The 13,075-nt window shown below is 40.2% G+C and overlaps 1 protein-coding gene across 1 annotated transcript; it reads right to left on the minus strand.

Moving 5' to 3' along the window:
* Window positions 1–890: 890 nt before the first annotated feature.
* Window positions 891–12,649, minus strand: LOC306747496 (MAGUK p55 subfamily member 4-like; the record flags this gene model as incomplete). Its single annotated transcript, XM_079230553.1, has 19 exons — window positions 891–1,076; window positions 1,189–1,323; window positions 1,632–1,740; window positions 1,942–2,035; window positions 2,748–2,828; window positions 2,943–3,110; window positions 3,693–3,731; window positions 3,820–3,840; window positions 4,873–4,890; window positions 5,008–5,066; window positions 5,946–6,142; window positions 6,489–6,560; window positions 6,801–6,886; window positions 7,004–7,085; window positions 10,830–10,961; window positions 11,040–11,123; window positions 11,555–11,632; window positions 11,723–11,844; window positions 12,640–12,649. The coding sequence occupies 19 exons, from the start codon at window positions 12,647–12,649 to the stop codon at window positions 891–893; spliced, it is 1,773 nt and encodes a 590-aa protein (XP_079086679.1).
* Between the last annotated feature and the right edge of the window lie 426 nt (window positions 12,650–13,075).

The following is a 13,075-nucleotide window of genomic DNA, read 5'->3' on the forward strand; positions in this document are numbered from 1 at the left end:
AAGTTGCCAGCATTGAGTTTCAGAGAAAGAAACGTCAATACTGGTTGAGTTAAAGTGTGAAGTGCTTCCTCTCCTTTTAATGGGAGCGTTATAGTGAGTCTCCGCTCATCAGCAAACGGCAGACAGACACAGTAAGAGACGAGTATTGAGCAGTTATAAGAGAAATATATTTCCCTCAGGAGCTGGTGGAGACCAAAAACAGAGGGAATGGATAGTGATGCCATTCATCAGGCGGACACAAACACCACTCAGAAGGATTGATCGTGCTGCTCCGTGAGTGTTGGATGTGCAAATAAAAATCTGTTTGCTTACAAGTTCAAAAACAGTAAAGATTAAAGAAATGTCGAAAAAAAAAACATATTAAAAACTTATTAATTCATTGTCTCACAACCCCTCATGTAACATGTGCTCTACATGACTTTAAAGTGCAGCTTTTAACAGAAGACATGAGGTAACGTGAGGACGACTCGTACCTTTATTCTTTGAGCCTGAGTATTATTCAAGCTAGCTAGTAGGTACTGACAGAGCCTGCTATCCTGCCAACATTGAGAATGAATACAAAGAGAATGTAGAGGTGGCTATTCAGTTAGCGAGTGCACGGAAAAACATGCTTCACATCGTAATTCCTTGCAATTATAGATACTATTTGAGAGTTTTGGTGCAAATTCCACAAATATGAATAAAAATTCCCTTCACGCAACCTCCTCTCCATCATGTTATAACATATTTCTTCTTCTCATTCGTCTCCATATCCAGGTCTTTTCTCTCCTCCCAATTCTTCATATTTCCATCAGCATTGTCCCCTTTAATCCAACACGTCTCCACTTTATTTTCTTTTCTTATTCTCGCTCCTAGTTTTGGTGTCCCATAATCTTCCAACATCTCCTCCTTTACTCCTTCGTGCGGCTCCAGCTGACAGGTATCCACTGTGGTTCGTCCTGTGCCTCCTGGATGATGGAGCAGAGCTGCATGCAGGCGTGCTGCAGGTCGTCGTTCACCAGCGTGCTGTCGAAAAACTGTTTGTACTTGGCCTCCGTCAGCCGGGACGCCTCCTCCAGCTCCGCAAAGTCATCCTCCTGCAGGTGGGGAAACACAAGGGCTACATGTTTAGCATTTTCACTGCTTTCTTTCTGCACTTTTACGTGTAATATTTGTGTTTCCGTGCTTTAATGTCGTCTGAGATCTCACTGTGAACGCTCTGTTGACAGAGTAGTTGGTGAGGATTTGGGCGTCTCGCCGCGTTTGTCTCAGTCTGTCTGGACTGGGAGCTTTGATGAAGATCACGTAAGGCTTCAGTTTCCCCGTCCTCAGCGGCTGGATGCTCTGACGACAAAATCAACATATCTGGGATTACCGTGTTTTAATCCACCGCTAAAAATAGTCCCCAACAAATGCACTATTTCCTCCTGTTTGCTAAAAACTGCAGTGACCAGCTGCTTTAGGGAATTACTGAGATTTATTTTTAAACATAGAGTTATAGATTTGTGTTTTAAAAATTGATTTCTTCAATATGATGGACAGTGTTTTCACGTTTCTGCCACCTTGGATTGAGTCCAATAATCAAGCTATCAATTCATAAACAAAATAAGTGGATCCATGCTATCAACGACGCTCTTCTTAATTACACTCACATGTGGTTCAACATCGAGGATGCACATCCGTCCTCGTGTGAGCACCTCATCAATAGCATCAGTGCTGGTCCCATACAGGTTTCCCTTCTGCTCCCCATACTCCACAAACCTGAACACACACATGACAGAGGTACGCATATAGATCAGATAACAGTACAGTTAGAAAAGCTAGAAGTTAGTAATAATGAGCAATGAATTTTACTCAATTGACCTTGTAGTAAAATAATCACAGTATATCCTAATAATAATTCAGAAACATCAAATGTGTGCAGTCAAATACAGAAATCATGTTAAAAGAAAAGAAGCCCACCTGTGGTTACAGACCATGTACTCAAACAGCTCTTTGGTGACAAAATGGTACTCTCTTCCTGTTTGCTCTCCTGCTCTGATTGGACGAGTGGTGTCTGGAGGAACAGGACGACAGCCAATCAGAACCAGTGCGTTACGATTTACTCAAGATTATAACTCCTAAATCCTAATCGAACCTCATGAGAAACATTGACCTTGTGACCCCTCTTTTGGTTTGTTACATTTCCTGTTTTCTCTCTCTGCTTCTGGTTGCTATTGCTGAGTTGAGTAAATAAAAGTCAAAAGTCTTGGTTCTGATTGGCTAAAACAACCTACAATCCTCAAAGAGGTGAGTTGTCAGTTCAACTAACAGATGCGACTTTGTGTTTTGGATGAAGAAATATTGTATCAACAAACATTTTGAATGTTCACTCAGGCGGCTTCTGTTATGATGTCATTTTGTGATAAGAATATAATAAAACATATTGTGATCAGTGAACATGATTTTAATTCACTTAGCTGCTAACATGACTGAAGACTTAGTTTTGTTGTTATCATTTATGTGTAAACTAAAACATAATTTGTCCTAAAAAAATTCTAGAAATGTGTATGATTAGTAATTTTGATCTTCTTTTCTTTAATTCCATTTTTTTTTCCATCGCGAATTATTCCATGTGAACAATATGAAAACACATTATTAGTCTTTTTGTATGTCTTTTCTATCATTGTAGGTTGCCACCATGTCACACACAATGTAACACACTTGTAGCACACTTATATCTGTGGAGACACTTTATATGAATATATTGGATTTGTGGAGCCACATACGAGGTACGGGTCCCTGGAAGGTTGAAGGGTTCAGTTTGATGAGTCTTTTCCTCAGTTCATTCACTCCAACTCTTGTAGCACCTGGACATGGAGACATGTATTGTAAATATAGCCGAGACATTGAAAATGAAAGGGGAACATACTGTGAGAGAAAACAGTCAGACCAAAATGATAGTTTAAAGATTCCTGTCTCACCGATGAGGATGATGAGGCGGTAGTTCTCCTGCGGGGGGCGCTGGTACAAAGCCACCTCCTCGTAGGGGGTGGACAGGGCGCTGCAGTTGGGTGTGCAGGAGGTGCAGGACTGTCGTCTCCTCCTGAAGGACGTTCTCCTCCACAGACGGAAACTCTGCCGGAAACCAGCTGGTGAACACAATTCATTCATTCACTTATTGTATCTGTGACAGAGTTACTGTTAGTATTTTGTATGTATTAAACTGCTGACAAACTCTCCCAGAGGTTAAGTGGAGGGCTTTATACAGCTATAATATATATATATATATATATATATATATATATATATATATATATATATATATATATTATATATATATATATATATATATATATATATCTGTGAAGTTCTTCCCCTAACCTTACCAGGAGCTGTGAACCATTAAGAAGTTCAATCAAGTTTTAGTTGCTACGAGTGGATGTTATAGGAAATTAATAAAATAAGTTATCAGCGAACATTTTGGTTCAATATTAACATTTTGCGACCTGTCAGATATATTCATTAAAAATGTTTCAGTCACAACAAATGTGTTCCGAACTGTTCATTTATACATTTTCGTTAAATTAATTGTTTTATTTGGCCATCAACATACTAAGCAGTGCAAAAAGCATAATCATGCATTCAGTCCCTTTGGTACTCCTTTGTGCTTATTAGTGTATATACACTGACAAACAAACAAACACAATAATTAATAATTAATTGTGTCTTACCCATGTAGATTCCATCAGCGATATCAGAGTCAGCCTTCTCTGAAGGAAGAAATCACAAAAACTCTTCACTCACTTCAACTGTTAACACAGACAACCATTCTACTGTAATGCCTAAACAAACACCTACCAAAGTATATTTTCTCCAGCTCTGTGGGGATAAAACAGAAAATGTTGATTAATTTCAGTCATTATACAACGTCAAGTATCATGTATTCATCATCGTGTTTTACCTGTTATGGTGCGCTTGTCATCAGAATGTATTTGATCATTCTCTGGAACATATAAAAGAAAAGTACTTTTTTTAAAGTCAAAACTTGTTTCCACAAAGTCACGGTAACTCTATCCCTGTGTGATAAAAGGTTTGGTGTAATAGCCAGGAATAATGTGAAGAGTTAACGTTCCTCCACCGTGAGGATGTGACAACAGGATGTTTTTACCTCTTAGACACAAGATGTCTGAAGAAAAAATGTCCCGTCACTGTTTCTCAGTTGAGGTTAAATCACCAAAAATGTGCTTACTTCCACTTGAGCTGCTTCTTTATTGTTGCTACACATGAATATGTCTCCTCACCTGAGACAGTACGGCATGTTTTAGTGTAAGAAAAGCTTTTTGGTAATGTGTGTATGTGTGCTTGTGTAGCGTGCATCGTATCGTATGTGGCGCTGAAACAAAACCTAAAGGATATACTACTTAATAATAATAATTAGAATACTAATAAAACATATTTCATATTTATTTAGTTATTAAATTAACTTGTCAGCCTTGTCAGTGATGAAAATATATTAAAGCAAAGAAAAGTTCAACCACAATTACCATAAACTATAACAAACTACATGTCACATAATTTCTATGCATGGCATGAACATACGTTGTGGTGTGTGTGATGTGTACACATGATAATGATTAACCCCCCACATATTAAAGTTACAAATGAACTAAGTACAGCTCGGACCAATTCAAAAAAATAAAGAATTTCCCCTAAACCAAGCTTCATCACTTGCAGAGTCACAGATACAGCTCTTTGCCTCACCATCCACACCACATGACAGTAGTTTAACACACACATCATCAATATCATCACAAACCTACTGAAGTGACACGAACAGATACTAAACTATATCAAGTGTTTGAATGAAAAAGAAACGGACACAATGAGTGAACAATAAGCTGTCTCACCCACCGGTATCGTCCTGAGTCACTGAGGACAGACAGAAGAGAAACTTGTCAAAAGTGTTTATTGTTGTTTTTAAGTCACATTCACAACATGATAATCATAATAATATTAATGATAGTAGTAATAATGATGAGTGCTTACAGGGTCTGATGCAGGTATGGACCTGTAATGGCTGACACCACCACTGTTCCCTTTGTTTACTGCAGAGAGAGATGATCAATGATACATTTAGAGTTGCAGCTACAAACAACTTGTTTTTCATAACAGAAAACAATATTCAGCTGCTTCATATTGGCTCTAACTAAAGCTGCAACGATTCATCGATCCATCGATTAGTCCATTGAAGTTCCTTCAACGACATACAAAAAGGAGAAAACATCTACATCTGACCATGTTAGTTTGTTTTAGGAATGGCACATACATATATATATATATATATATATATATATATATATATATATATATATATATATATATATATATATATACATACATATTTAACACTTTAATTAAAACGCTAATAATCATTTCTGTATACATTTGTTAATGATTTTATAATGATGATTTTACAAAATTTCCCCTTGGGGATTAATAAAGTATATATTCATTCATTCATTCATCATAATGTTAAAATTTTCTGGACAGACACAAAAAACTTAAATATGAAAGTAAAGAAGAAGTACATGAAAATTGTACTAAAGTATATTACTTTTCCTGCTGTTATTATACATATTTTGTGTTTTTCGTATCTTCCTTGTAAATTCTAATTTAGTTTTCCTTTTCATTTCTTCCTTTAGTATTACATTTATATACGTAGATATCTTTTATTGTTTTATTCAACTCAAATTTAGAATATTCAAATATCGGTTCACATATTTTCTGAGTTACAACTGCATTTAATTTCATGTTAATGACGTCAAAGCTGAACCTTGAAAAGCATATTCCAGAAATCGTTTGTATCGTATGGTATTTCTAATAAATCTGTTAAAAGATGCTAAAACATTAGAATGGCCCTTTACAATTAGTTGGGAATGATGAAACTCATGTACGGTTCGTATTCACGGAGTGTGAGGTGTCACCTCTTCAGCATGCTGGCCGAGGGAATCAAACCGGCGCAGGACGTAGAGCAGGGCAGCTTCCTGGCCTGCCACCAGCGTCCGTCCGACTGGTCCACCACCTCCAGCAGGTCTCCCCGGCTGAACGCCATCCCTGCATCCGGACAGGGGATGGAGGAGTCCTGCAAGGGGGAGTAGTCCACCAACGCCCTCATGTACACCTGGCGGATAACAGAGAGACGGATTATGGGAAATCTTCCAGATTTAAACATCCTCTCACTTGTCAGTTGAGATATGAGTTGTTAGCGGTTCCATCAAAGAGACATCACCCCTCCAAGCTTCTCCCATGGTTTCATTGTAAATGTAAAGTAAATGTAACATAGAATCAGATAACCGTCACAGGAGATGTAATACTGCACAAGCAGTACTTGTACTGCATGAAGCTGATACTCTTTATATTCTCTTACTCAAGTAGAATCTTTACATGTACTTTTAGTAAAGGTGAGTATTTCTTCCACCACAGGCCGAGAGACAACCCTGTGAGGATGTTTGCTGGATGTTTCTTACCGACTTCTGTCTGCTGCTGCTCTGAGCTTGATCAGGAATGACCTTGAACAGGATTGTTCCCTGGGAATTGATCTGCAAATACAATAAATACTAGTAAATGACTGATCAATTGTTTTATTAATCAGATGATCACAAGTATGAGCACCTGCAGTCCCAAAACCAAACAGGAGCTATTCCTTATTCTTTTTTCTAATTGATTGACTAGTTTAAGATTGCCACTAAAATTATAAATGAACAATATCTTTAAATATGTAATCTATGGCCTTTATTTTGTTATATTTATGTATTTTATTTCCCCCTCAGGTGTCCTACCAGTATATGGATGACCTGTTCTGGCTCCATACCCACCACAGGGTTTCCGTTTACCTCCACTAACAAATCACCAGGATGGAGGAGTCCTGGGAAACATACACATTAAACAAAGATATTTCACATTCTGACCATGTGTAATACATTAATATGTCTCTGGTATTGTATGTTATATTTAATTCATATTTAATACAGTTTCATCTCACCGCTGCGGTCGGCCAGGCCTCCATGAATCACCCTGGCGATGTAGATCTCTCCCGTTTCCTCGTCCCTCCTAATCGTGGCCCCCTGAAATACAGACAGTTATTCCAAATTGAGCAACCATTAGTACTACAGAAGCAGTAACTAAGAGCTTTTCGTACAGCTCTGTGTAAACAGAGAGGAGCACATTGGGGAAGGATACAAATGGAGGAGGGGATGAAAGCAACTGATGACTGAACCTCTTAAAGCTGATGGAAGGAAATGAGTTGGTTGAATACAGTATTTGGTTTATGGCAATTCAATTGCAACTACCGTCCCGCTAATTTGCGCATTAAACCTCATTAAATATTTTTATGAGCCTGGACTTCCTTCAAATAATTAAAGCTAAATTAAGATGAGAAAGCCGAAGACTAACATATGGTCTGACAAGAACAACTGCAATGGATACAAGAGCGACGATGATGTCATAGTTTTAACAATAGCTGGATGGAATAGGAGATGTAATTCTTTTGTACCTTCACATATTTAGCTTTTCCCCCCTTCCAGTGATACATCCAGAGATGAAAAAAGTTTGTTCGACTCAGTCTGCGTCTGGTATATGGTCTAACTTTGTTCCTTAACTAATTGTTGGGATCCAAATTCGGATGAAGATTTACATTGAAAAGAAGAAGTAGAGATATATATTGAGTTCCAGAGTCTATTTTCAACACCACAGCAAAGGAGAGGAGACGGCTTGTTTTCGGCCCTACTTCTTCTTCTTCTTCTTCTTCTTCTTGGTTGTCAAGCACCCTGTGCTGTGACAGTCTTGTTGCTCCTCCAGAGCAGCGTCATTGCTGAGCCTCGCCTGTCCGTTACTACCACTACCACCTGCCCTGTGGGTGACACCGAAGGTCACCACCGTCCTCTTGGAGCCTCCGTTCATTCGCTTCGGACACCTCGATGTTGTGAAGCCGTCTGCACAGGAAGTGACCGACGTGGATGAAGACGAGGAAGTGCAAGAAGAAGAAGAGGAGGACGAGAGGTGTCGTGGGTAAGGTGTGGGAGGTTTGCGGACCTCTTTGGGAGACATTGAGGAGACCCTTAGAGGAGGTGGCGGAGGAGTTTTCCGTTTGGGCCTGCACGGGGCCAACACCTCTGTGTGTTTGCTGGCCACAATGAGCCCTTGGAGCTTGTCGACCACCTCAGCCAGCAGGTTGAGCGCCTGGGCATTCTCTTCCACACTGTCAGTGATCATCTCTGTGGCCGCCACCATCTTCTGCCCAAGATGGCGGACGTCTTTGGTGCCGTGCTCAATGCTCGTGGCCACCGTCTGGACGGTGGACCGGAGTTCCTCCATGCTGCACTGTTTGGTGAGCTCACGTTGTTGACGGCGTTTCGGTTGCTCCTGCTCGTTTCGTGTCTGCTGTGGTTGCCTCTGGCGTCCATTGTGATGAGAAGCAAGAGAGTAGTGGGTCATTGAGGGACGACGCAGAGGCTCTTCTTGGAGTTTGTTATGAGATCCAGTTTGACATAAATGTTGCCGGCCAGGGGTCGGGAGAGTGCTAACCCCATGCTGCCGAGTGGAGCGATGAGGTGCAGGACTAGAAGGTGCTGTGTGGGCTCTGAGTGGGTTCATCCCAGTGCAAGAGGGGCTCCTCCCGGGTGTAGGGATGTTCCTCGAGTGTCCCCCGGTTGCCCCCTTTTTGTAAAAGATGGGGGAGTTAGGAAAGCTCAGACTGTAAACTGGGACTGGAGGAGGAGGGTATGCGTAGTCATCACTGCTCCCTCCGGTAGAGGCACCTTCTCCCTCCTTGTGATTGGGTTTCTCTAAAAATGGACCTCCATGTTGGGAGGTGGATGAAGACAAGAAAGAAAGCGACAAAATAAATGTGAAATATACATCATTGAAAGAGAACCGCAGTGCGGGAACAAGTTAAAAAGGAGCCAAAGGATGGTAAGATAGAAAAAACTGATGATGACTCAATGATGATTGACGAACGGTGAGGATCATAAGTATGTTTGTGAGTTGAGAGGTGCATAATGGATGAACTAATAGATGAACTGATTTTTCTGGATGAACCGTCTCTTCCTGTTTGTGTTGCCCCCTTTTTATTTTTTTATTTTAATCACTCAATAACTGGACCATCGACTTTTTTTCCCAACATAGCTTCATCGTTGCAATAGGAGAGACATTCGTGGCTTAAAAGGAAATGAGTTGGTTAAATACAGTATTTGGTTTATGGCAATTCAATTGCAACTACCGTATCATCACACGGTGAACCGAGTGATGGTATTAGTGAAAATATTGGGCCCGTTTTTATCAAGCATCATGAGAGGAAATCCTTATCGGGTGATATTTACGATTCCTAACCTGTTGGGAGCTGCCAGGAGAGCTTATGAGCCTACTAAAAGATGCTGTTTCATCAAAAATGTAACAATGTTTGGATGAGCCTTGTGCAGGATGCAAAAGAGAGAATGCTCTCCACAAACACTCTCACAACCACACAGGCATCAAATGCTTGCATATAAAACCTAAATAGCTTGGTCACCTATAGTATTTTCCTATGCACAATAGCCGATATATACTAAGTAAGTATTGTACATAAGTTTCTTGTCCTCTTTTAACTGATACATTTCTAATAAATGATTTCTGATACATACGCCCCAGACTGGATGATCTGTCTACTAACTGTTCCTAATGGTGATCGGTCATCTTGAAGACGTATCGAAAAAAAAGACTAAATGAACGAAAAAATGGACGGATGCTTGATGATTGCATTGATTGACAGTCTTCATCCTCTTACCGGTGCAGGAGGCGGGGCTAAAGACAGTAGGAGCTGATTGGTGGAGCCCTTTCTTCCAAAGCTCTGCGGTTTGTGGACGCAAACAGCAGCTTCCCGTTGACTCGTAACGGGGGAGAAAAGGACGTGACTGTCCTCCCCTAGGGAGGGGCAAAGGCCTGGCTTCACTTTCAGTGGCTCTAAGCTCCTCCCCCGACCACGCCCTTCTTGCAGGGACGAGACGGTCCAACGTGAGGCGACGGAGGCTGCTCCAACGACTACGAATCCCTCGTACTCCGTCTCCTACACTTGCTCTGCGCTCTTCTCCGTTCTTGGTGAACAAAAGATAATGAAAGATCTTTTCCCATAGCTTGAAGTTGAACTAATTACCTGTGAGGCCGTTACAGATCAATAACTCTATCAACCTTCAGACACATTACTGTAAAAACTGATGGCGGCGTAGATTCTTGAATCAGAATGTGGTCGGCGTGATGAGCTATTCAAGAAGTTATGTAGGGGTGTCACGATTCTGATTTAAAATTTAAAAATCAATCGAAATTATTTTTGCTTTTCTGTTTAACAATTTGTTTCCAATTGGAAATAAGTTATTGTTATTACATTCACATCAATTATTTAAACTTTATTGTTATGATAATACTTTTGTACTTTTACTTAAGTAAGCGTTTCAATGCAGGACTTGTATTTGTAACTGGTTTTAATAAATATTATTAATAATATTATTTTAGAGAGAATAAGGGTCTTCACTGACAACCATATGTATTTATTTAAATGAAATGTGTTTTCAGGTTGGACCTGTTTCAGCATTTTATAACTTCTACTGGTGGAAATTATAAATAGTGGACACATTTTGTCTTAGACTTTGTGTTAACTGCACCAGTTACACCAGGATCTCACTTAAACAAAAGCTCATTTATACCATTAGAGCAACTTACCACTACTACATTACTATAATCTGATTTCTCATAGAGTCTTTATTTGTTTTACAAGCAGATCCTTATTAAACTAGAGTAAAAAACTACAATTGGAAATAGAAAAAAAGCGTATGTCTCACCAGCGGCTGGTTGTTCTTCACCAGACACACGATCCTCATGGCCTCCTCGCCCTCGGGCATCTCATCAGGCAGAGGCGGTAAAACGGGCCCATAGTCTGACTGGGCTACACTGTCGTGAGATGATAGGAGGGCCTGAGAGACAGGTGGCGTGTGTTATAACAGAGCACCGAGTACACGTTCTGCATGAGCTGGTACATGAGTGATACACACCTGGATGTGTGGTGAGCTGAGGAGGCTGTAGAGCTCTCTGCCTTCAGCTGAGGGACGGTGGACATTCTGTATTGTAGCCATGATCTGATGGACAGAGACAGATAGATAGTCAGACCGGAATACAGATGCTGACACTCCAGAAGACATCATATCAGATGTAATCTGGAAGGCCTCTATTTCTTTTCCTGAAATGAATACGATTAAGAAGATGAGCTCAAACTTTGGATGGATGGATGGTGTTAGGTATGAACAAGGGCATGTTCCAGCTGATGTCAAAGCAGTGCAGGGCTTTCTTTTCTTTTTTTGGTAATTATACAGTAGTGTTGTTATTATCATCATTAATATACATGCATCATTTCTGAAGACACATTTGCTGAATTGCCCTTCTTTCTGTTAAAACATGAACATGCTAATCCTAGTGTGTACAAGATACATACTGATACTTAGGTGTGTGTGTGTGTTTGTGCGTGTGTGTGTGTGTGTGTGTGTGTGTGTGTGTGTGTGTGTGCATAAACCTCATGTGAGAGTCCTGAGGCATAAGGCAGAAGGGGTGTGGGTGTGGACCTCTCAAACTGCATTAGGCACTCGTAAATCTAAAGCAATGCAAACAGGAAATGAGGTCATTGTTTGACATGTTCATGGTGTGTCTTCTTTAATGCAGCGTTCGTTGAGTCATGTCGTACCTTCAGCAGTGAGTGCAGCCATGGTGCACTCAGCAGTTCATGCAGAACTTCGGCACCAAAAATGTTTCTGCTGACCGCGACGCTGATGTCCTCCACCACACTGGACAGCATTTCACTGACACCTGCACACACACACACACACACACACACACACACACACACACACACACACACACACACACACACACACAAAGAGTAATATGACATACATTGTAAGTGCTGTATTAAGTATTGTAATGATTTAGTGTAATCAAAATAGTCAAATACTGACAAGGAGCTACTGCACAATTAATACTGTTACTTTTCATGCTTTAAGTACCTTTTTCTGATATTACTTACATACCTTAACTTGGTTATGGTGTTGAATACTTCTATTTGAGTGTTTTCAAAGTGTGGTAAGAGTACTGAGACTTAAGTAAAGGATCTGAATACTTCTTCCATCACTGGTTATGCATAATTCCAGATGAACAGTGTGGCACTACTCAGTTTAGGGGAGAATTTCATGTATTTAAATGTATGAATATCAAATATGATAATCGCTGCCACCAAAAAGTGAAAGAACAAAGACACTGAAGCCTCAACAAGATGCATTACGCCAGTCGACAACGGACAAAATTGTATTTCTGTAATACATTCTGTAATATCGTGGCAGATGCTCTTGGCTGAAAGTTTCTCCTGAGTAAAGGGTGAAAAACAGACGTGTTTGGGCCAGACAGGATTAACTGATACTGAGGAGCCCTGACCCTGCGGAGAGGCACTAATACCATCGGAATTAGGTTTTACATTGGAATCAAATTGAAGCTAAACCCATCCCTGGATTTAAACTCAAGTTCAGGATTAAGACTGAATTCAGACAATAAACAATGAACACAATCAATGAAGGTCTGATAAACAGTGTGTGTGTGTGTGTTTCTCACCGTCCTCCATTGCTTGTCCAGACTCACCGCAAAGGAAAAAACTGGAAAAAAAAGAGGAAAAACAACAACTTTGAATAATAAATCATACTCTGATCTAATGCAACGGGGTCATTACTTCATTCTTATCAATACAAACAAATGACAGAAGCGGCCATTAGCTTGCCAACAGGACAGGCTCACGTGCACTAGCATGCACTGTCAGCCACATGTACGCGTGTCAACAAAGCACAGAGGAATGCTTGAGGTAACAGAAGTGAGCACCTCTGAAATAATCCTTTTAATAAAAACTTGGTACGTTGACATGCGGTAAAATCTTGCTTTTCCATTACACCATTTTCATTTCTGTGTTTTGCTTCACAAACAGGTTTATTAATCTATTAGGCTTATTGGACAAAATGTGCTAAGAGTAACAAAAAGACCAACTTTTTTTCTGACT

Source organism: Taurulus bubalis (assembly GCF_910589615.1).
Source record: "Taurulus bubalis genome assembly, chromosome: 15".
Taxonomy (NCBI): Eukaryota; Metazoa; Chordata; class Actinopteri; order Perciformes; family Cottidae; genus Taurulus; species Taurulus bubalis.